The sequence below is a fragment of the Ruditapes philippinarum genome, unplaced genomic scaffold (assembly GCF_026571515.1).
Source record: "Ruditapes philippinarum isolate M1 unplaced genomic scaffold, ASM2657151v2 ctg4194_1_1_1_1, whole genome shotgun sequence".
NCBI classification, from domain to species: Eukaryota; Metazoa; Mollusca; class Bivalvia; order Venerida; family Veneridae; genus Ruditapes; species Ruditapes philippinarum.
Genome location: NW_026856706.1, coordinates 45,153 through 71,193, shown reverse-complemented (window position 1 = coordinate 71,193; position 26,041 = coordinate 45,153). Strand labels below are relative to the sequence as shown.

General features: G+C 29.8%; 1 protein-coding gene across 1 annotated transcript; it reads left to right on the top strand.

Moving 5' to 3' along the window:
• The first annotated feature begins 20,991 nt into the window (after positions 1-20,991).
• Positions 20,992-25,957, top strand: LOC132747455 (calmodulin-A-like). Its single transcript, XM_060736838.1, has 5 exons — positions 20,992-21,150; positions 21,824-21,863; positions 23,611-23,742; positions 24,435-24,677; positions 25,610-25,957. Exons 1-5 carry the CDS (start codon positions 21,148-21,150, stop codon positions 25,639-25,641), a joined length of 450 nt encoding a protein of 149 aa, XP_060592821.1. The 5' UTR covers positions 20,992-21,147; the 3' UTR covers positions 25,642-25,957.
• Positions 25,958-26,041: the final 84 nt, after the last annotated feature.

Genomic DNA, 26,041 nt, shown 5'->3' with positions numbered 1-26,041 from the left:
ATTTACTCAATTATTGTAAGATATTATCAGTAAACATTAATTTCTTTTAACTCTTTGTTCAGACAAATAAAAGTCAATACAATAATAAATAATTATAATGTTTACCTACTTCCAATAAAAACGTTTTGAAAACATCTGGGATTTTTTGTCCCAGAAATAATCAGATATCTGAAATGCCATTATTTGCATAATCGTTTGCGAAAATTTAAATTTTGCATTTAGTTCATACAAATTCATTTCAGTTTGATTGTGCTGGAATTGAAACACTCTCGAATCCGTTCCTGGGACCAACCAGTACTACGCAATGAATGTAAAGTTTCTTGCTCAAGACAGCAACGGCTTGCCCCTGACAGGGTTTAAACCCATAATGCTTACTAGTATACGTATGTACCATGTGTTCTAATATTCAACATTGAAAATGATCAAATGGTAAAATATGATAAACAAGATCAACAAGGAAATGCGGCGTTCAATGAACGCAACCTAGATGGAAAGCTTAGTTTTGAACTATAAATGTATATAATCCATGACGAGTCTGACAAAATTAAAATAGAGGTTAGATAGACTTTGCATTGATATATATCATAGTTAAAAAGTTAAGGACTATAATCAATATATATGTGTATATATAATTAAACAAGCAGTATTCAAAGTATTGCAAGCTCTTAAAAGTCCCCTATCGGTTAGAACCGCAAAAGAAGTATGTCAGCAACATTCTGAAGGACTATGGTCATTCAGAGGCATGAATGCACTTTTGAACTCTTGGATAAATCTTCAGGGTTTTTCTGTCCCATCATTATGTGTTATTTTTGCCTGCCTAATAAGTTTTTATGTTTTGTAACAGATAATCAAATGATCAAATTTGTTCAGAACCACTATTTATAACTAATGTTTCAACTTTGCACTTTTCATTGGAAAATGTACAAGAACTTTAAAAGTGATCTCAAGATATGTTTTTAAGAACTGTCAGACGGACGGACTGACAGACGGAGGGAATTCGTTTAGACCTCTCATGACAATTTGATGCTCATCATTTCCATATTGATATCTATTCGTATATCAAGTTTCAGGAATAAAATATACGATCCATCTAATGTGATGACATAGAATCATTAGTATGTGGTTATAAAGCTATAAATGGATCCTAATATATTGGAATTTTGCAATTTTTTAAGTCTATTTGTAACTATAGCAACCCGACTTTTTTCCCAGAAAATAAAATGATGTTCATAATATCCCTATTGTCATGTATCCATATTTAAAGTTTTATGAAAATATTTTCAATACTTTTTGAGTTATCATATGATTCAGCCCTTGTGGACAAATTGAACAGACAGACAGAGGACAATCTTAAAGTGCAGACAAGTTTAACTGGTTCTCAACATTATGATGTTTATGGTATATTCATGTGTTAAGCTTTTAAATAATTTTAATCAAGTTTAAAATGTCTCCAAGTATAATTGCTATTTTTGCAATATTATAAGTCTATTAGTTGTCATAGCAACCAAAAAAACACGTGCATAATATCCATACTGTAATCTTTCCATATTTCAAGCTTAAAAACATTTTCTTTACTGTTTGAGTTATCACAATAAATTGCATTGCTATATTTGCAATAATTTAAGTCTATTTCTTGTCATAGGAACCAGATTTTTCTAGTAGAAAGAACAATTGAAAAGACGTGCAAAATCTCCATCTTGCCATATATCCATATTTCAACAGTACTGATGTAGCTATCCCATTTTTCTCCCCATTGCTCTTTTAGAGACATTAACAAAATAGACACATAAAACCTTGTGGATTGAATGACCTCAACGAGAAAGTACAGTTACCTATTTTCCTGTAGGCGCATAAAAACCTTCCTGTAAGTGCTGATGAACAGAGAGAGGACAGATGTAAAGTTCTTTCCAATATAACTAGTAGGGGACTTATAATCAAACTACGATGAGACTGGCAGCCATTGTAATAGGTAAAAATAAAAATAACTCTATTATTAAGCCAACAATGATGAGGCGAGACAAATTTAAAGCTGATAGCTTCTGGACTTAAATTAATGAAAGAATAATAATTATAATTTCTCGATCCTGCGTTCAATGCACATAAAAATGCTTATCAGATATCATTTCTGTTCAGTTAGCGAGTGAAAAGCACCGAAAGCACAAAGTCCGTAACATTTTGACATTTTTGAGTAATAACAGAGTATTGCTGATACAACTGCTGGCGCAACCAACCAATACTTGCCAAATGCGACAAATCCGCTCGGATGTTTGAGTCTGGCGATATGCGCAGTCAGTAATTACACTGAATGATAACAGAAGTCTGTGCTTTAAAAATGTTTTAACCGACATTTTAAGTTTTAATTATCTAAATCAAAACATTTACAAAAACTTTGTAATTCATAAAATAGTCTTCGCCGATTTTAGTCATGTCTTCGACAAAAATACATTACGACGTGTCTTCGAACGTTGATAAAACGACCATCTGTTCAGGTTAATAACATCTGAAATAAAACGTCTCCGGCAGGTCATAATTTCTAATTCTGACTTTATACCTGGATTATCTACATTCCTCTATGTTAAATCAACAAAGACCCAACGATATTTTCTTCAAAGAAATGTATTTATTTCTTTGTCTTACTTTTCCGCCAAATGAGAGTGCCTCAGAATATAAATTTTAATTCTCATAAACAGTCTAAGTAACGCCATGTCTATTTGAATAAAACACGAACGCTTACGAAAAGTAGGTCAACGACTAAGTTAATTATACGCTAATAAGAAAATATTAAAATGTTTTAAACCGTACTATCAGTCCCTTCTCCGCATTCTTTTAGCTGTTTAAATTATTTATTTTTTACAAACGTGTAACGTATGAACTTTCAACAAATATATATAATTTCAAGTGACAAATACAACAGAAAGTTTTATCCATGAAAAATAGACGCAAATCAGAATATAAATGAGTAGCGACTGATTGTAGCTGTGATTCGAAAATGCTTCTAGCATTCTACACAATCAAACTAATATAGATTCAGTATAAACTAACAGGATTCTTGTCCCGAATTGTCCGCATGTATGCAATATTGTGAAAAAGTACACGATAAGCGTTGAAGATGGTTTATGTCAAAAAGGAAGACAGTCAGAAAATGACAAATTTAGGCACTTTTTTTGGATAAAAATGTAAGACACAGATCAGTGCATGTTTCAAGGAACAATACAATATCTTTAGAAGAAGTAAATATATAATAATAGCCTGGCTTTTAATCTTCATCGGGTGACATATTAATACTTTGTAAGTGATATTTTGCGCAACGAACATAATTCTGAATCTGGTTTATTTACAATAATAGTTTTCACAATTTATATTTTATTCAAAATGAATTTCTCAACATTGATATAACAATAAGTCATCATATCTTTCACAGCCGAAAATCTTATGATTTGTTTCTATCATACTAAAATATTTGCTAGACACGAAATAAATGAATTTGCCGGAAAACTGTTTCTTCTTTTCATTGGTGTTTCGATGAACTTATTAATTTATCTCATTAAGGGATACCAAGAGCTGTATTTTTTTCTTTTTATTTGCAATATTACAATGCCATACTTCCCTTCCTCCATCAGAAATATCTTATTTTTGAAAAAAAATGTATCAATTTTAGTAACATTCATTTCAGTATGTAGCTAGGGATGACATCAGAGAAAAATGATTTCATTAACTTATGCAAAAACAACAAGTATGTCATCATCATATATATGTATACTTATAAAAATGATTTGTATTTATTGAAAGATGAATTAGTTTTTAATCCTTCCGACTTTTTAAGTCAATAACAACAAAACAATAAAACGATGTAGTTATGAAAATTATACATGTATTTGCATTGTGTAATAGAAAAATCTTTGCAAGTCAAATAATATTAAGCTTTAAGAAAGCCAAAATAGCCCTGAAATATAACCTAGACAATTGCAACATATTAAAGGGAAGATTCTGCTCAAGAAAAAAATTTTGTCATAAAATGGTCGGGTTTATTTTTAGATAGCTTAAATACAATAACTGTTTCAAAAGGTGAAAAATCTAACACAACTGTAATAAAACTCTTCTGTAAATTTGTTCAAATCATCAGCAGGCTCGATTTATTGTATCTAAATGAGTTCCTTGTCCCATGTGGCATAGGCATAAAGTGGCGACACTTTCTACGCAATTAGATTATCACCTTTATAAATTATTAGCTGCTGTCTCAGGCAAGGAAATATACTTTAAGCGACTTTCGTAAAATGTAAAATCTCATTTTAGAAAAGGATAGAGGAAGAAATTTCATATATGTAACAAATTTCATAAAAGAAGTTTCTCTAGACAATATTGGTTTATTTTAACAAACTTCTATTAAGAAACTTGTAGTGCTTCAATTAATACCTCATACCTTTTTATTATTAAGTATGATCTAAGATTTTGTGACATATTATTAACACACAAGATATCCAGGCTTAAACTTCAAAATAATGCGTTTGTGTTCTAAATATGCACAACAAATTAGATTGTCTTTATCTAATTGATATACACAACAAATTAGATTTGTTTATCTAGTTGATATATTCGAATGCACTGTCATTAGATACTGACACTTGTTATTCTTTCTTTATATTTCTTTACATTTTGTGTATTTTGTGCAACATCATATTATCAAGATTAAATAAAAATTATGCCGTAAAAATCTTTTCGTCATTTAAGCTTTTATAATCGTTTGACATGTTTTCATATTTCATATGAGAATTTTATATATTCGTAAGAATATTTATGTATTGTAGATTTGATTCAATGAAGACTTACCACCGTCAGCACTGTCATTGGATTGTAAAGGTTCTTTATTAAATTGTCACAGTTGGGAGATGTACGGCTTGTGAGTTCATGATTCGATATTTTAGGGTATTATAATTCCACTACATAAAAAGGGTCCGATAAATGATGATAACTGCAAATCGGCTCTTACTCGGCAGTAATTAGAGTAGCCGCTTTTTCATGAAGAAACCAGTGCTGATAGTGAAAATTAATACTCTTACCCATACTTAACAACTATAGAGGAGTAACGCTTGTTAGTTGTTTTTCAAAATTGTTCATCACAGTTATAAATAAACGCATTGAATCATTTGGTAACCGTAATAGTGGTATTTCGGATGCACAGTTCGGATTCCGCAAAGGGTTTTCAACAGTTGATGCAATTTTTATTCTTTTGTCTTTTGTTCAAAAATATATAGATGAAAATAAAAGATTATATGTTATTTTTGTAGATTTGATGAAGTGTTTTGATAGTATTTATAGAAATGCGTTGTGGTTAAAATTGTATAAATCAGGTGTAAGAGGAAAAATACTTAGAGTTGTTAGGGATATGTATGAAAATGTCAAATCATGTGTTAAGTCATGTACATCATATTCGGATTACTTTAATTATTCTGTGGGCTTACGTCAAGGGGAGGTAATGTCCCCGATACTATTTTCTTTGTTTGTAGAAGATTTAGAGCTATATTTACAAAATGATATTGAATGTGGGTTATTTATAGAAGATATTGTACTTATATTACTTTTGTTTGCAGATGATATGGCTATTTTAGGTAAATCTCCGGAAGAAATTCAAACACATTTAGATAATTTATTTTTATATTGTAAAGCTTGGGGTTTGAAAGTTAATACGTCCAAAACAAAAATTATGGTTTTTCGAAAAAGGGGCCGTTTGCGCCAAAATGAGTCTAGACCTATGATAGCCATAAAATCGAGGTAGTAGACAATTTTAATTATTTAGGTACCGTTATAAATTATACGGGTAGTTTCACACTGAACCAAGAACATTTGGCTGGTAAAGGACTTAAAGCTATGAATACTTTATTATTTAAATGTAAAATATATTACTTAAAGCCTAGAATTTATTGCCAATTGTTTGATGCTTTTGTTGGTTCAATTTTAGGGTACGCTTCTGAAATATGGGGTTTTTCAAAGTCTAAAGAATTAGAACGCATCAATTTGAAGTTTGTAAACGAATATTAAACGTTAGGTTAAATTCTAGTAATGCAGCTGTATATGGAGAGTTGGGAAGATATCCGTTGTATATAAACCGCTATGTTAGGGTACTTAAATACTTTTTTAAAATTAGCTCGAGTGATAACATAATAATAAGATCTGTTTATAAAATGAGCGCTAACGACTGTAATAACGGTTATACAAATTGGGTATCTCATGTTAAGAGGATGTTAGATAATTACGGATTCTCAAATGTATTTGAGAACCCTAGTTCTGTAAATGTTAACGCATTTATTTGTGAATTTAAATGTAGATTGATAGATACTTTTAAGCAAGAATGGTATGGAAATATTAACACAAACTCTGTCTTGAATATGTATAGAATATTTAAAACTACACTTGAATATGAAATATACTTAGATTTATTACCAAAGAAATTACTCACTTATTTGGTTAAACTTAGAATTTCTTTGCATCCCTTGAGAATACAAACAGGGAGGTATACTCGTAATAATTTACCAAGAAACGAAAGATATTGCTTATGTTGTAACACAAGAGATATTGAAGATGAATTCCACTTTATTTGTGTATGTAATTGCTATTCTCAAATAAGAAAGAAATATATCAAACGCTTTTATATTGTCAATCCATCTGTTTTTAAATTTCATGATTTGCTTACTTCTTCAAATAAAAACGATATTGTTAATTTGTGCAAATATATGAAAGAGGCATTTATCATTCGAAATTCATTTATAAATGATATGACCTGATGCGCTGTAGTATACTTATTACCTTACTGTCTTTGTTATACATGTATGTAGTATATGTAAATATATGTTAAAGTGCATTTGATTAAACTTTTGTTATATGATTTAGATATGTGACATGTTTAACATTGATGTTTATGTATTAAGATGATATACTTATGTATAAGTCTAATAAAATGTCTGTTCTGTTCTGTTCTGTTTTACTAAACCATCTAGTCATAAAACATTTGGGTATTTATTTTTCTTAGGCTTTTCATCAATGTCAGATATTAATCCAAATTCATGCCTGAACTTATAATGTTACTTTCCTAGACATATTGAACGGTTAAACCAGTGTCACCAAACCATTGCATGTCAGAAACTTGATGCTATATAAACGTTGGTTTGATAAAATTAACATATTATAATTATTTAAACAGCAATTGGAATTAAGTAGTTCAATATACCTATTCAAATATAATCTAGTTGATTTTCTGAAAATCATATTGTAACAAAAAGAAAATTAAGTTAGTTTTTGATATTTATTAATTATTATGATTAAAATTGATAAATACAAAAGACCGGAACTTTTTTCTAATTGAAAAAATGAGCTTGGTGACTTATTCTTAGGCTTAAAATATTATTATATCCTAAGATCATGTCAAAGTTTTTAAAAAATCTCTTCTACAAGCTTTGCTAAATGTCTATTTGTAACTGTAGATGTCTACATATAACTGTAGTTTACCTACTTAATGTATAAGAAGATATCAAGTCTGGAAATGTTTCTAATATATCATCTATATTTTAGTTCTGGGTCAAATGAATCGTTATAAGGAGAAGTTGTTTCAATGAACTACTCGGAATGAAATAAAAGAGGCAATGATGACAAGACAAATTACTGTCAAAAGATATCCGAGTAATCTGAAATATGAATAGCATTCTACAACACAACAAACTTGCATATCATAAATCACAAACGTCTACAATTATATAACAAGATAAGTCTTAGAGAAGCAAATATCAGTCATTGATAGACATCATAAAATAGCATTCATAATTTCAAGAACTAATGTTTGTATTAAAATAATATATAGTTATATATGTTTTTAAATTGTTCGTGATACATGTATACAACAAGTTTGCAAATATGTAACTGACGGGAACTATCAAATTTAGTTATTCAGATATTATTTGTCAATGAAATATAAGATATAGAGGATATTTGTTTGTTTGTGTGTAAGATGAAATTTTATTTCATCGAGTGGGCTTTAAAAACAGTATTCTCACGAGTGGCTGTTTTTAAAGTTCACGAGGTTGTTCATCTTACACAACAAACAGACAAATTTTCTTTTTATTTTATGCCTTTAAACAAGTTAAAACGAAATTTACATAATTTTAACGTTTATATTAAAATCTGTTTCCCCCATTGAGAGCCCCATTTAGAGGGAATTTCTCATTAAAAACAAGAAGTCTTGAGCTGAAAAATAAGTCCGCCAGTCAAGGTTAAATGATGGTGATATTTATTCATTTTATTAAAAAAATATGATTGATCGCTTGTTTTAATAATAAAAACAAACAATTCTTGTAGGAGAAAAAGTCCAACCATCCATCCATTTTTCTGTTACTTACTGCGAATTCATATTAGACCTGGCTTTGTAAAATGTAAGCGGCAGCCATTTTTTAAAGTTGTGTATTTCTTGGGAGGAAAATAATTGTGTAAGATTCAGGAGGATATAATTTGGATTTGTTAGTCATACACCTTTTTAAACGAAAGAAAACTTATTTGAGGATTGTAACAGACAAAAAATAAGTGTTGGCAGAAGTGAAAACATTCAGAAAAGGAGCTAGGAAAATGGAAAACTTGGAAGCTTGCTAAGGCATTGTAAGGAACGCTGGGTTGTTTTACTTATTTTACGAGTGATGGCTGTCAATACTTTTCAATTTTCCATAAAGCATACGGCAGTTATTGCTCGTAGGATACTTTAATATGCCCAAATGTCATCAAGAGCAGTTTAGCATGGGGAAGGAATGTATTTTTCAGACTGTAAAAACGAAACAAAACAATTTAGAGACGAAATTTTGTGATTGGAATTTGAAGGAATAGAAGTAAGTTTTCTCTCTTTATTACTTTTGACATTTAAGTTATTTATCTATATCCGCTTTGCTATTTTTTTTAACAGCCTGATATTGTCAGAATTGTCAGTAAAAATAAAATTGAGGTACCACATGGGGAAAATCTTAAAAAAGTAGTTTCGTCATTGAAAAAAGTGAAATTATATTTTGATAATTTTCACTGTGAAATTATCAAATATAATTTTCACGGATAAATCAGTAATCCACTGAAAAGCATAAAATAAGATAATGTATTATATTGGAAGTATTGCAATGGCTGGAATTCAGATATTAACACATAATTTTCCTTTGTACAATTTAAGTTCTTTTTGTGTGTTTGTTTGTGGGACTTTTTTATATTCTTATGTCCACTTGCAGTGTTCATAATAATTGTTCATAATTTTGTTTCTCAACAAGACTTGTGACCAAATTTTAATCAATCTGCAAAAGGAAGTTACAAGACGTTTGGCAATCTTGCAAAATCATTATTCCTATCATCGTTACTATTGATAATATTCATATTTGTTAATAATGAAAATTTACCACCAATTACACTCTCACCGGGTCGTAAAAGAGTCTTGATTAAATCCACTCATTCGGAAAATTCATATTCGAAAGTTCATTGCATTTTCAACAAAACCATATACCATTTGTGAGAAAATATTTTTGCAAGATATTTCTTACAAAAGAGACTCATACGTAATCAAATTGTCAATAATCTCCTTATATAAAAATGCTACTTTCTACAAAAATAATTAAAGAAAACATGTTCTCATTTACACATATGAAACTTATTCTAAAATATTGCACGTTTGTAACGTCGCTTATCATTGGATAATCGTGACGTTTATAACGTTTTTTATAATACTGCACGTTGGTAACGTCATTTTTCATTGGATAATCGTGACGTTTATATAGTTTTATATAAACGGCTGCTGTCGATTCATGAGGAAATCTTTTTTTTTCTCTAAAAATGATGCTTGCTGTATTATAAATTCGTTATAAAGATTGTTGACAGGTTATATGGCCGTATATAAACGGCTGTTTGCAATATAACCCTCGCCTAACGGCTCGGGTTATATTTACAAATAGCCGTTTATATAGGGCCATATAACCTGTCAACGATCTTTATAACTAATAATATACATGGCTTCTGTCTATTCGTGAAAAATATAACTTTTTTTTCTCTTAAAATGGAAGTACATTTATTCGTACTTTTCATAATATTATACTTTAAAGTAATATGACCTAGTTAAGTAAAATTTAAAAAAAATCTTGTCTAAAGTTAAGTTAAGAAACACGTATTATACGACCAAAGATTTAATACATGTAGTAATAGTAATGTGTATATTTGTAAGGTCAATGTAAATAATATAAATGGATATGATGTGTTCTTTTGTCATTTGGGGTTATTTTTGTTCATTTTCTTTCTATTTTTATTTCTTTTTCGTGTTTTGCAAACTGAAGTTTTCATTTTATTCAATATTCCAAGAATAAGTAAAATTTATAAGAAATATATGACAGAGTTGATACAACTCGGCAAATGTTTTCATCAAATTGCAAATATGACAAAGCAATATCTCTATTTTGATAAATCTGTCAACAGAACAATAACATCCAATCTTCACATTTATTCACGAAAATATCCTGAATTGTCCTATTGCACTTCGATTTTCACTGGACAAGCTAAACAAAAAATTGTACAATGTTCGAACTCTCTGCAAATCAAATATATTTTCGTTTTGCTATTGTGAATTTATAAACAGATATTTCATATTTTATCATTTTGAAAAGGTAATGAATGTTTTACCGAATTTACAGATAAATCTAGAATTATTGTTTCACTAACCCTCTGCAACATAACTGTAAATTATCTTTGTAATGTTTTATATCAATGCCTATAAATGAACGTTTCTTCTTTCACTAGGATGTAAACAATTATTTATGAATGTAAATATCTAATATTTCTCTACAAATATTGTAAAGGAATCAGTTATTTTATAACGCTTCATAAAAAGATAAAGCTAAGGTGTTCGTGCAAAATGATGCTATAAACTTCATAACAGATTCTGTATTTCTCTATTTTAAGAAATTTATGCTATAATCCTTTAGACTTTATAATCACTGTTCATAATGTTAGGTTATGATAACATTGTCCATATTTATACAAAATGTATTTTGTAAATATGATTAATTATAGCTCACATCCTTCATTAAATTTAGAGATTGGTTTCAGATAGTTATGGTCCTATGTGTGGTATCTGTATGTTGACATTTTTAACATTTGTAAGAGCCTTTAATCTTTAAGTTACAAATCGAATTGTTCCACTTTTGTTCTTGAACATGTAGCATTGTTCTAGATAATCATAAATGTGTTTTTCCTTTGATACTGATTAAAATCATTGACAACATCTAGTCAGGCAATATATTCATCTTCTAAGTAATGTATTTTACCATTCACAACAATCATTTTATAAAACTTCTCAAGTTCGCTTTAGTGATTTTAGTCCAATTTCCGACAGTAATCAGGCAATTTGAAAGTTGCATGAGCAGAAGATATAAATAAGTGATTTGGATAGTATCATGGTAAGGGTTTCAATGATAGATTGAAAGTAACAATAAGTTATAAATTGCATTAGGTTAAAAAAATTGTAACATGTCATACTGATCGAGTTAATGACAGATTCTTTTGAAAGTATATTTTTTGTGTACTTCTTTAAAAATATAAGAAGATAACTATTAAACGATTGTCATAAATAATATAAATTCAAGTTACTTTCTGTTTCGAAGAAATTTCAATATTTTCACAAGAAGCTCAAATTATTAAAGTTAATATTTATAATGATGACATAATACCATTTATTCTATGATACATTGCCATTATTCTTAAAGTTAAGTATAACAAGATTTGTTTCTTCTCCTACATATTACATACATGAAATGTTTCCTTATATTTTTTTTCCATTTGAAAATATGAAATTCAATTGTCTTAGCTGACGTCATATGAGCAGAAAGCAGACGTCAAAGTCATTTTTGCAGACAGACACTCATTAATCAGATGTTTGAATTCTTCATAATTTATCCAGATCTATTGATAGCATTATTCGGAAAATTTCGCGTGCACAGGAAATGCCGACTTGTGTCTTTAATAGTGATAACTTTTTAAAAGTAATGACGGCTAATATAATAATTGTTATAAATGACCTAATCTAAAGTATAATCATATATAAATCTTAAAGTACTATATGAAATTATCATGTTCTAGCATTCAATAAAATCATATATACAATTTGTCACCGAATAATGGGACAGACCACGTCGAATCGTCCATTTATAAAGAAAAGAAGTTAAGAAATTTAAAGTGCATCGTGTTCTATAACTATAAAAGAAAATAATTTTATAACATAGTTCATAGGTTGAGTACAAAAATTTTGTATCCCACATTTCCTTAAAATCTTAACAGTACCAATTTAAAACTACCTGAGTGACGCGAAAGTACAGTTTATTGTTTTACAACCTTTGCCACCAAAAAAGCAAACATATATCATCCCACTTGTTCCGAAAATGTGAAATATCAAACTTGTTTATGGTTCATCACATTAACTGCTTAAATAGAATGCCTCAAAATCGTTTGATAAAATACATTTTGTTATTGGAGTTATTGTTATTGCTGGAAAGTTCATGAGATTTTACACGAACTTGATCAGAGGCTGTCAAGTTTCTGCTGATTGATCAAACACATTCTGGAATATAAATAGTTATCTTCTAAAAGCAATTTCAGGGTTGCATTGAATAAGATTAAAAAGTTAAGGCAAGTTGTTTCAGGTGATTGATGTTTTTTTTTTTTTTTTTTTTTTTTTTTTTTTGAAAAAAAATGCACCATGAGTATGATGAAATACATTGTTTCGCCAATAAACTGCACGTTGTATATTAGAAACAAATACATATTTTATGTTTAACTTTAAAGTAATTTTACATACAATCTTTAAACTTTTTCCAAGCCTTACAGAAGGAAAACATCCTTATAACAATCGCAATTGTATAAGTTTACGGAAATGACATTTTATGAAATGATTTTATTTTAAATAAAGACTGTTAAATAGTTTGTATAATTGTGATTACCTCGTACTTTTTGCTGATTTTACATTTTCTTGTGTAATTGTTTTACATCACAATCTGAAATAATATACATTTGAAGCAAAATAAGCTATTTAGAAACGTCCATTATGATAAATCCAGTAAATAGTTAGCATCATCAAAGATTTTCATGATATACAGGGCTTATTGTTAGTTTCGTTGATTGCCTCCAACGACATTTTTTTATGAGGCCTATATCATATTATTTTCTATTCGGTCTTAATTTGCTATATTGTCCTGAAACTAATTTTCATTCTAGTGTAATACAAGAAAAGCATTGATGCAAAGCATCAAAGGGCGTCCAAGCAAGAAATGCAGCATGTGCAGATGAACTAGTAGATATATGATGACAAGATATTCTTATAAACTTTTCAATGGTTCATTGGTTTTTACCAGAATTGTATATCACTTATGAATGAACGGACGAAAGACATTGTTCATTATTTATAACTTTGATTGGCATGCTAGAAATTAGAATATTACTTGTTATTTCTTTATGATCCTGGTTATTTATAGCAACGGATATACATGTATACAATCATTTATAATCCATATGTTTAACGCATGATCATCACCATACTTGTGGAATTGTCCCTTATTATGTTATCGCTATTAGCGAAGACCCCCTCTTAAGGTATCTGTTCACACTTAGTAACAATATGACACTTGTTATATTACCATGTTGATCATGTTGAGCATAATTGTTTATTATACAATAATTGTAATATCTATTTTAATAAAAAAAATACAGATTTTATGAATATTGTTTTCTTTTCCTTTTTTTGTGTTTTATGCGCTATTTTAATGCTGAGTTTTTACGTTTACTACTATTTTAAAAATTCAATTGTCATATTGACCGACGATTATAAGTCAAAACTTAACTGGAAAAAGTCAATAAATCATGGTTAATCTTTCAATATATAATATTGTTTATTCTTAAACCATATACATGTACATTTGTATTTTTCTTTATCATTTTTTAGATTATCAATCAATTGAATAATTCATGAAATCTGACTCGTAACTTTGAATAATTCCTCGGCATCTTTACTAAACACGTATAACCAGAGACATAGATAACATTATCTATGTCTCTGGTATAACAAATTAAATAAAATGTTTCAAAGTTGATGGTGTCATATCAATGCCATAAAAATTTACATTCTTTCTCAATTATTGTACATGTTTATTGTTTTTATCTCACATAGATAAAATAAAACATGCGATTTGTGTTGTTGGGTTTTTTTTCGAATTCTATGTTTATGTATAATGATAATCAATAAATTTGAGAGTTGATCTGTGTTTATTAATTATTGTAACCAAACTAAGTGACAAACATTCATTTTGAAAAAAAAGCTTATTTATCTGTAAAATATTTGTTCTGTTCTGTAACGATATCAAACATCTACTCCAAAACCGGGAGAGACCGGACAATAAACGTGTGGTACTATTCGCCGGTCACTAGTAAATCCCGGGAGAGACCGGGAATTACCGATAGGATTTTCCCTCTATAAATAGATTTTCGGAATATTTAGGTCATCAACTCATCATTCTATTAAAACAGCTTTCAGAATAACATACCATAATAACCCACTGTGTACTACAAAATGATAAACAAAAATACCCCGAAGAGCGCGATTTATTGACGGAAAAGGTTATTTCATTTGAAAATGTTTCTCCAGTTCGCCATTCATTGTACATATCGCGACTAATTAATAATCAAGCACCCTCATACCGATCGGAATGATCGGCTTTTATTATGAACAACTATAAAAGGCTCGAGAAGTTGCTGTCGCCCTTTCACAAAATCTGATTTCATTACACAAAAGGCGCCGCGCTTCGGCGCGGACGCCAAACAGGACTCCCTGGGCCAAGGTGTGGGAAGGACATTAAGTCACTTACTTCAAATGTAGTGCTTCTGTCTAGAAGATCAAAGGACATAAAGTCACTGACTTCATATATTGTGCTTCAGTCTAGTAGATCAAAATTTCACACGCAAAGATGCATTCTTTCATTTGAGTAGAAGGCTGTCTTGATAAAATAAAACATACTTTTGTCAAATTACAGTTACAAACTTTGTTGCTGATCATTCAAGGATAAGTACCTGTCTTCTTTCATCAATGAAAGCTAGGAAATCCCTGTATGAACTTAACATATTACTAACACTGGAAAATATAAGAAGTGTGGTATTTTGCCATAGTCTCAAATAAGCACACCAACTACAACTGAGTCCGGTTGTTTCATAATTACAGGGATTTTGAGTGGATACAAGTTGCAAGTAAATATACCTTGTTAGTATTAAAGAAGTTATATATACTACATAATAAACTGTTACAATGTAGAACATTTCTTGAAGATATAATAGGTCTTATGGAGCATAATAGACTACAGCGCTTTACTCTTTGCCTGTATCATTCGTCACATCATGGTTTGCATTGTTTGCTTTTTAGTCAGTAAATACTTTTGATTTTTCCTGATAATTAACTGATGGTTTTGCCCAGATTAAAAGATGGACAAGTCTATTTAAGACATTTAGTGTGGTAATGGTCATCAATGATGTTCTGAAGTCGAGCAAAACTTAAAAACTGAGATTTTTAATGAATACGATAAGCTAAACAATTCATCCCTCATTTCAGATGACAAAATATTACATTAATAAGCTTCAAACAAATGTTTTTGACTTTTTCTCCATTTTCTCTGTTTGACAACCTACATATTTTATAATTGTTACATTGCATGTCTTGTAGATATTGTATTGTGATGGAAAATTTAATGTTATCCAGTGATGATAAGTAGAATGTCATATTTGCTGGGATTGAGTTAGAATAAAGAACATAGATAAAATTGATAAATTGATAGTGTAACACTTTTTGGTACTCGATGAGAGAGAAAGTAACATTGCTATTATAGTTTCAATTCTTACACTACATGATAAATTACATAAATCTGACGTTTACAAATAACAAACTATCTGAATATGATAAACTTATAATGTTGATGATAAACTAAATTATGCCAATTTTCAAATGTAAAATCAGTAATATATTCCTTTTTACTTTGAGCACCACTAAAGTAATATATGTTTTATTAAAAAAACATCAATCGAGTCGCACCACTTGTCAATTTTATTTCAAAGAGCATAATATTTTACCATAACGTTTATTATTGTAATTCCCCTATATAAGCCATATTGTACTTTTTATAATAGAAATCACCAAGCATTTGGGTTTATAAACGAATCAAACATTTTTATTGAAATTCATTACTCAATGTGGTGTTCATTTTTATATCAATAAAAAATCAGTCTTATCAAAATCACAGCATTTATGTGAATCATAAAGGACGAATTACTTTAGAAACCTCAACAATAAATCTACAGTTCAAGTTCATCTAGTCTATCATCAAGAAGAGAAATCTCATCATCTTAGTACACAAAATCGTTTTGATTATAGCTGGACTATCTCTGAAATAACCGGCAGACAATTTAGTTAATATTGGTAACAGAAAAATCTTACTTTTTAATATACTTCCAACAATGTAAATAGGAATTTCAATAGCAATTTCAATAGGAATTCTTGCAACTCATTCAGGAACATGTTTTTTTCTTCTTTATTTGATACTTTTACTTTTATTTTTAAAAGTTCATTATTAACTCGACATCAATGTTCATGTAATTTAATTTTATGATCATTAATTGAAATTCATTATTGATAACATGACATATGCATATCCGTAGAAACGATTAAAAATAATCACAGTTCCATATAAAGACTGTTTACCAAATAGTTGTGCGTTTTTAGAACACGTTGCTTAAAAAACACATCATTCTATTTCATCGAAAAATAAAATCTTCATACATAGAATATTACAAGTGGTATTACAAGTTAAGATTTTTTTATCTACCAAACAACATTTGAATTACGTTGCGATGCCATGTATAGCTAAAATAATCTACTATCTATTTAATGTAATAAGAAACCTACTTTGGAGATTAAAAAAAAGAATTACGTGTTTTTACCACATCTCATTTAGTAATGGATCGAAGTTATGTAAGAGAACTTTCTTATTTTAGTATTAAAAACAAATATAGAGATGATTTAATATGAGTGATACGCGGAGTTCGAGATAAACGTCAGATATTTAGAAGCTTCATGGGGCTACAGCGTTGTAAATGAGATCGCTTTAATCGAACTTTATGGTACACAGGATTTCATTCACGTGTGATCTGTCCACGTAAATCTGTCAAAAATCCTTTCTCATAGTATATATCTTTATGTTAGTACCTCAAGAGTAAAACTGGCTTGCCCTAAAACTAGATGGCACCACGTGGCTCAATGGGGAGATCATCGGATTAGTAACCCAGGGGTCGCTGATTCGGTTTGCTAATCCATATCACCCACAGTATATCACCCACAGTGTAAGTGATATAGATCTGCCGAACTAATTATGGTATGCGTTTTAAGTTTTATGATTCCGTAAATTTGTAAATTTACTCACAAAAAAAGCTTAATTATGACCTGTCGTATCATTGTTAGTCACGGGTATATTGATATTATCGTTATCATTTATGGTATTTTGATATCATTGTCATTCTATGGTATTTTGATTTTATTTTTATTCTAGTCTTTTGATATTATTATCATTATATGATATTTTGATAGCATTGTCATTCTATCTTATCTATATTGTATTGTTATTCTATGGTATTTTGATATCATTGTAGTCTCGGGTTTTTTGATATCATTGTCATTATGTGGTATTCTGATATAATTGTAGTCTCGGGTATTTTGATATCATTGTCATTCTGTGGTATTTTGATATCATTGACATTCAATGGTATTTTGATACCATAGTCATTTTATGTTTTTTTTATATAATTGTCATCATAGGGTTTTTGATATCATTGTCTTTGAGGAGTATTTTGATTTATTTGTCATCCTAAGGTTTTTTTGATACCATTGTCATTCTAAGGTATTTTGATATCATTCTATGTTTTATATCGTTGTCTTTAAAGTAGTCTTTAAAGGGCATTCTGATACCATTTTCATTGTTCTAGGGTATTTTGATAAAAACAAAAGCCAAAATTGAGAGACCAGCAGTACATGGTATATAAAACCTGATATATATCAAATAGTGTTAAGTTATACATTTCAATAATGTGAACAAAAAGCAATTAAACATTTTACAAATGAAAATATTACATGGCGTCTAAGAAATTTTAAAATACGCCAGACCATATTTGTTTTCATTTGTATCTTAACTACTTTTAACAACTACATCTATGATAAATAGTGCTTAAACATAAAAGTCTAGATTATAAAATACAAGTTGACAATATTTCCTCAAAGGAGAGAGATAACAAAAGATGTTCCCTAGCTTCTGTCATTCATTTTGACACAAGACATGTTGTAAGGACATATTCTACTCGTTATTAATTGTCGACTAACATAATTTAGTTGAAGACGTCTTGCACTTGACAAAGAAGGTAGTTTATTTTAGTCGGGGCTTTGTTGTTTTTGTCTTGTTTTGTGCTATTGCATGTTATTGGACATTATTGTTTGTCTGTGGTGTTTTGTCTGTATTGTTGTTGTTGTTGTTGTTGTTGTTGTTGTTTTACTTGCTTTTCTGGTGTGACCGTTCAGATATTGCTGTTGTTGTTGTTGTTGTTGTTGTTGTTGTTGTTGTTGTTGTTGTTGTTGATGATGATGATGATGTTGATGATGGTGGTGGTGGTGGTGGTGGTGGTGTTGTTGTTTTTTTTTGTAAGAGTGGCAGGTATGTTTTATTGGTTAGCTGGCAGGCTGGGTTACTGGTTATTTGTTTTGTTATTGTTTTTTATGGTTTTTGGGGGTTTCGTTAGGATTTAAATTATTCAAATTTTAACCAAATTATCTAGATAAAACATAAATTGTATAATAATATATCCAAAGACTTCCCTTGCCAAGCAAATCTTTAATTAGAGTTAATTGTTGGCATAAGCTTATATCTGTTGCCTGCTCGTGTCTGATATAATGAATGGACACTTTCCGGTAAACTTACAAAGTCGATTTAAAATACTATAAACGTTTTAAATAGTGCGTGGTTACTGTAAATTTGCCATTTGTTAAACTACACTACGCAAAACCTATACTGTTTTGTCAAATGATGTCTGATTATGGATTTGCAAACGTCTGTCGATTTCGTCTCTGGAAAAGGACTGACATTGATCAAGAAAAAGTCAAGATATTCTGACATGCATGTTTAATATAACCATATTGGTCTTTACGCAATTATCAGATATTTTGCTCAGTGTCAAACTTTGTTTCTTTTAAGCTAAAGTTCAATTACGTATGCAAGAAACGTCTAAAGTTTTTAAGATAAAACGTTCCTAAAGTCGTATCTTTCTATCTGTCCGAAGAATTTATGTATTCTGTATTCATTTTTTCAGTTATAAAGATATGAATCAATAAGGCGACCAAAACACTTTGTGTGACATATTTTATCAAACCATTCATTTTCACATAAAACATATGATCGAGTGCACAACATTTCCATAATTTTAGCTTAAACTGGAGGTAAAATAGGAATGAAGAAAGACACTTTGTCAAACTAGAACGATATAATCACATTCTGTTTCGTGTCAACTTCGAAGCCGTTTTGAAGAGACAAACTAAAATCCAGCATGTGATTCAAATAACCTCCTCTTTCAACCCTACGAAGTGAAGAAGCAACAAAACCTGTGCAGGTTGTGGAGTACTGTTTACTTTGCTCCTAATATCTATAGTAGATAAATTTTGTTCTGGTTTTGTTATTAATTGGATAATGTATTATCTTTCTGGTGTTCAATTGATGTGTTTCTATGTATGTTTGCTTTATATACATGTATACATGTGTTATTTTTGTGGGAGGGCCGGTAGCTAATGCTGTATCCAACTCTTTTGCTATCTTTATTTTTGTAAACCTTTTGTTTCTGTGTACTGTTTGTTCACTACGTATATACTAGCAATAAAATATGTTAAAGGCCCATTATGCCTAAGAAATTCTATCACTTTTATTTCTCAAAAAAATGTGTTTGGTATCTTGTTACAGTTACAAATCAAAGCACAGAAGATGCTGAATTTGTTTGGGTCTCTGAGTCAGAAAGGTGAAGGTTGTGAGATTATAAACCAATTTGTTATAAGAAGCCTGAAGAAAACCATATTATTCTTGGGCGCATTCAGGGTAAATAGTACTTTTATTTTTAACTTTGACAATTTAACTATACTAAGTTAGAGATATAGAATATCCCTTGATGGTAAGTCTACCGATGAACTTTATTATCTTAAGTTTTATATTCCAGCACTGTCAAACATGTATACGCCTTAAAGGCCCATAATGCCTCAGAAATGCTTTAAATTTATTTCTGTAAAGCTTTTTATTGTCCGTGTACTTTTATAGATTCCAAAAGCTTACTCGTTGACCAAGTACAGATATAGTGAATGAGTATATTTCTATAGAAGTCAAAATACTTTGTTTACAATTTGCTACTTTTATGACAAATTATTTCAAATTTATCGCTACTTTCTTCAGGTAAAATGCATAACCATTATTTAAACATTTATATAATTCATGTTTGCCCTTTCTTAAGAATACTTAGTGTGCCTTTTATTAATTCGCTCAAGAATCATATTTTAGAGATGAAAATGCAAACTAAATCTGAGCTTACAAATATTTTATTTAGGATAAATCATTTGATAAACCGGTATTACTGTTTAGTTTTCATTTATATAAATATACTGTATAAGTATATAAGTGCAATGTCACTCGATTTATAAGGTTGCGCGCAACTAATTAAATTGTAAATAAATAATATAACATAACAGACAAAGGCAAATATTCTCTTTAGATCAGACACTAGTGAAATACCGAAATAAATCATGCATGATCCATATAAATCTATATAGTAGGATTATAAATAAATGATGCATAATATACCATTATACCTACGGTCGTAACGTATCGCTCCAACAATTCAACTCCCCATGCGGAACCTCTCTGTTATCGATAATTACCAGAGGGTAAACCGGTTGTTAAATGTTGTGGTATTTTTAGCGTTTGACACATCAGTTTAATCACGATTTATCTTCAAATTTGGAACTTTTTCATCCACTAATTTACGGAAAATATGGTATGTAGCATTATTATATATAAATATAACATATTTTAATCAAAATACTTCTCTAAAGTTTAAAGAAATTGAAAATAAGCTAAACAGGTGTGTCTTGTTTACATATTCGGGATTGTCTTCCCTTTATTATACAGGTATCATTTTATTGTTTGTTGAATCTATTGAGTTGAGTAAAGAATTCAAATATTTAAAATCTATATATAGTATATATTTACATGGATATTATCTAGAAATATACAAATTTGAATGTTTTATATGGCGGAAATTTTGGTCGATAACTGGTATACTTCTTACAATCTGTGTTGCATTCTTTACAAATTGAGGCCGCATATGGGGTGCTCTTACAGTCTTACTGATACATTATTTCACAATATGTCAAATTCAAGAAAATAAACAACATTTTCGAATCCGTATGTCAGTTTTGATTGATACAAAATATATTGAACCGAAAAAATATATGATATCTTAAGACTATACAAACCGACACGCAATCTTCTGAAATATCAAGTTGATTAGTCGATGTTTTGTTCAAAACTACAGTCATGTACAGTAGGCCAATTATTTGTTTATTTATTTATTTATTTGTTTATTTATTTATTTATTTATTTATTTATTTATTTATTTATTTATTTATTTATTTATTTATTTATTTATTTATTTATTTTAATTTCAGCCTCTCACCGGTGTTAAACTGAACGCAAAACAACAGGAAGGTAATTTAATTATATTATCAATATTTTTTTTTCACTGCAGTACCTTTTTTTAAACAAAAAATACCCCTGTACATCAAACAACATGATTTCGAGGTAGGGGGCAGTGATGTAAGATTGATCATTTAATGCTTTTTTCGTGTTCGAACCCCAGCTGCTGAGCTCTGCTAAGTTTATAATGGACCAGTAGATGATCAAATCCATTACACACATATATATAGTCTTTAATTTAGAAAGACCATAATTTCAAATACTTGAAGAGAAAATGATGTAATTAAATCTCGACTATAATTGGTTGCCTATATCACTCAATTGATATACAGAGGGCAGCTACATATAACCATACATATACATGTATACAACACACTTGGTTCGATCCAGATTCTTGGTCCCAACTTGGAAATCTAGTAAGCCACGCAAGTTATCCTAGTGACCTGCTATAAGGATATAGAACAGTTATGTATGACATTTAAATGTCAACGCGTTCAAGAGATTGATTAAATAAGGATACATGTATGGCGATATGGAGTTTATCAGGAAGAAATATTTTGATTAACCAATCCTAACAGTTTATTCACCACTTCATGTTTGTATAGCCTGTTTGTTTATTGACACATAGTGCATTTCTTTGAGATAAGAAATACATTGTAGTTAACAACTTTTCAAATACCTATACAATTATGATTGAAACAGGTTTTCTACCTTTAGCAAAGAATTTAATTATTTAGAATAATGTATCATGTTGCCCAATTATCTTATTTAAAAAAAGTATACTAAATAAACATGATTTTAAAGTGCTGCATTTATGATAAACACTATTTGAAGTTTGTTTTGTTCTTCGCTCAATTTCATATGTAGACAACGTTTTGCAAGACGGTCATTGCAAATTTGAGGTATTCAAGCATCCAATGATAAGATATTTCAAATCATAATAATTTACGTCTGTAAATGCAAATTTTCTCGTTATATTCCAGAACTGTTAAAGTGGAAATCGAAATTGACACAACTGTTTGATTTGTAAACTTATTTTGACATATAAGAGACTTATTGATTTGTCATTTAGTAATTTTTAACCGTACCTTGCTGTGGAACGGGTTTGTCACAAGTATAGATCAAGGCCAGCCTGCACATCTGTGTCGTCTGACAAGGCTTATGTTGGTTACCCAAAATCGATAATATATACTGTATGTTCAGCAAATTCAGCAATTTATATAATTTAAGGTTAAAAATGCGGAGAAATCTGTTGTCTTGGTTACAAAAAGTTGGTTTAATCAGATTGCTTGCCACCATTAATAATTCATCCGTATCAGAAACAGCCATACTGTTTTTATAACATAGGTCATAAATGTCTTCTTTAAAAACCGAGTTCTGACATCTGTTCTTGTTTGACATTTACCATTCACCCCAAATAAAACATTTGAGAAAAAAAATTAAGCAATATGTAAAACTTGCTTTAAAGACCCGGCCCGACATGATTTAGTAATACATTGTAATTATAATATCATGAAGGAAAAAGTGTGTTTTTAAAAAAAAGAACAACACCTGAATCCCTAAAAGTGTCTGTAGTAATTTCACATGCAATGAAATTAACATAGGTAAATAGGATTAAGTGTTCCTCTACTTTGAATGTGACAATATTGACCCTTTATATCTAACTGAGCCACTGTCAGTTTTGCATTTGCTTGTCATCATTATTAAACACTTTATTAAATCGAAGCACAACTGAATGTTTATTCTATATTTGTTGTAGAATTGAAGGAAGCATTTATCATATACGACAGTGACGGAGATGGCAAAGTCACTAGAGAACAGGCTACATGTGTCATCAGGAGTATAGCCCTTAGTCCAACCAATGAGGAACTGAATAGTATGCTCGGAGATAGTAAGTTTTTTAAACATTTTTTACATGCAACCCTTGATTTTCACATGATCAATCATGGTATTTTCAGGAAAATGAAATTAGGAAGAGTTGAAACATGTATAAAAATTGCAAGATTTATATATTAAGTGCATATTAGCCTTAAGATCTTTTTCGTCGTCACGGGAACAGACATATTATATATGTACACTCGGTGTTAATAACTCAATATGCAGGAGCACAATGCATCAGTCATGCAGCAGTAAATTCCAATTGCAATTGTTTCCACTGTACTTGTGATTAACAGTATTGTGTTTCCGGTATCCTTTTTACTCTTTGGTTCAGCAGCGGCCAGTTTAGTTTATAAAGATTTTCATTTAATTTAGGGAGCTGTAAGCTTACAGACACAATTTCGAGTCTGTTCCTGGAAAAAAACAAGTAGGTGACACGTTAAGTTTTCTTGATCGTTGAAACAACAGCTTGCCCTGGCGGACTTTAGATATCCTTTGATTTCCAGTTCGACACGTTAAAATTTCGGTTGACAGGAAATGCACTCCGTCCGTGAAGTATGTTTTCAAAGGCTACTGATATAATGTTATATAAACAAAAACGTAAAGTTGGTGTCAACTACTGATAGAAAATCGTTTTTAGTAATTGTATGTTTTCAAGCACTTCCGGTATCCTTGTTCTAAATTTAGATATGATTTTTTTTCCAGGAGAGCGTCTTTTCTCATTAAATGAAATACAGACAATAATTGCCACAAAAGCCCCGCCATTTGAGACAGAAGAAAACTTGAAGGAGGCTTTCAGTATTTTTGACAAAGACGGTAATGGATATGTTGATGTCAAGGAAATCCGTCACGTGCTTGTACATCTCGGAGAAAAGCTAAAAGACGACCAAGTGGACGAGATGTTGCGAGATGTAGAAATCAGTGGAGATAACCAATTTAACTTTGAAGGTAATTTTTTCACTTCTGCGAAAAAAAGTCTGCAATTTGTATTTATATATTTTATGATATTGATCATTATCTAAAACGGTTTTAAAACTATTCTTTTTTGTTCTATATTTAATAAAATTTGTCTTAAAAAGGAAGCTTTTCCCATCAAATCGCATTATGAACTATGAACTGTTTACTTTAAAAAATTCTTACAAAGTTTATTAAGAAATGTCAAAAATAAACAATACATGTACTTTGTTGATGAACGAAATCATCTATAGTTTTAATCTTCTTTAACATATACAAAATTGTCATATTAAGAAGAAAATCTTGAAATTGACTACATTTATTTGACATACACAAGTGTCGTTTAGCGTGAAATCTTATATGAACGCTGAATATCACTATGGAACATTTAATATCTCTCATGAATTAAGATGTGACATAATTGTTTTATGGCACGCACGATCACGTACTTTCAGTTATTTCTTCCTGGAATGTTTCATCCAAATAATCGTTATGGTACGGACTTAATTTAGTTTAACGATCGCCAAAATAAAACTCCCCCTGGCGTATAATGTGTTATTTAATATGATGTTAGATTTACCAGAGGTTTTGTCAGAATTGAGTTGATTTAATATCCGTTATTACAATTTATTGGTATGGGGGCATTTAGAGGCACACTCGTGTTAAAAGGGAGATAATACTACCTAAAAAGTTTCTTTGTTGCAATTATAATTCTTGGTGTCCTTTTTTGGGGAGAATCACTGTGTTGGAGGAGTGGAGCGGGTTTTTGTTGTCTGTAAATCGATGATACATTGTTGGTAGTGAGATACTGAAACTAAATGAAGCTCATATTCTTTGAATTTTGATTCTTTTGTTGATGCCATTTTTTTCTTTTTAATTTTTAAAGGAAATATTATTTACTATATCCTTACTTTTTCCATTTATAGAAATGGTACGCACCATCCAGTGCCTGTACTGAAGAGGCGAACAGAGGGAAACAAAAAAATGAGGCATCACCATTCCATAAATATATACTGTGTGTCATAAACGCTTGCAAAAACGTCTGGAAAAGCTTTATTGTTCATTGTTATTGTATATTTTTATTTATAGAAAAGAATTTTGATAGTATATAAGATATCATGAAACTACTTTATGAAATGAAAGTTTTCTTAGATCTGCTAGTTTTTCTACGCATTACACTTTGTTTATAGGCATAATAGAAAAATGTGAGTTAGGAACTTGGATACTTTTTATACCTAATTTTTTCCCGCCAAAATAAGATCTTACAAAATAAAGAATAAGCTGACCAAGAACATAATCAGAACAATGACCAACAAAGAATCTATGTTTTTTTTACTATATGACACTATTTTGAATGT

Coding starts and splice junctions, on each gene's coding strand:
- LOC132747455 (XM_060736838.1), top strand. Junction 21,864..23,610: donor GAACGCAAAACAACAGGAAG/GTAATTTAATTA, acceptor TATTTGTTGTAG/AATTGAAGGAAGCATTTATC. Junction 23,743..24,434: donor GAATAGTATGCTCGGAGATA/GTAAGTTTTTTA, acceptor TTTTTTTTCCAG/GAGAGCGTCTTTTCTCATTA.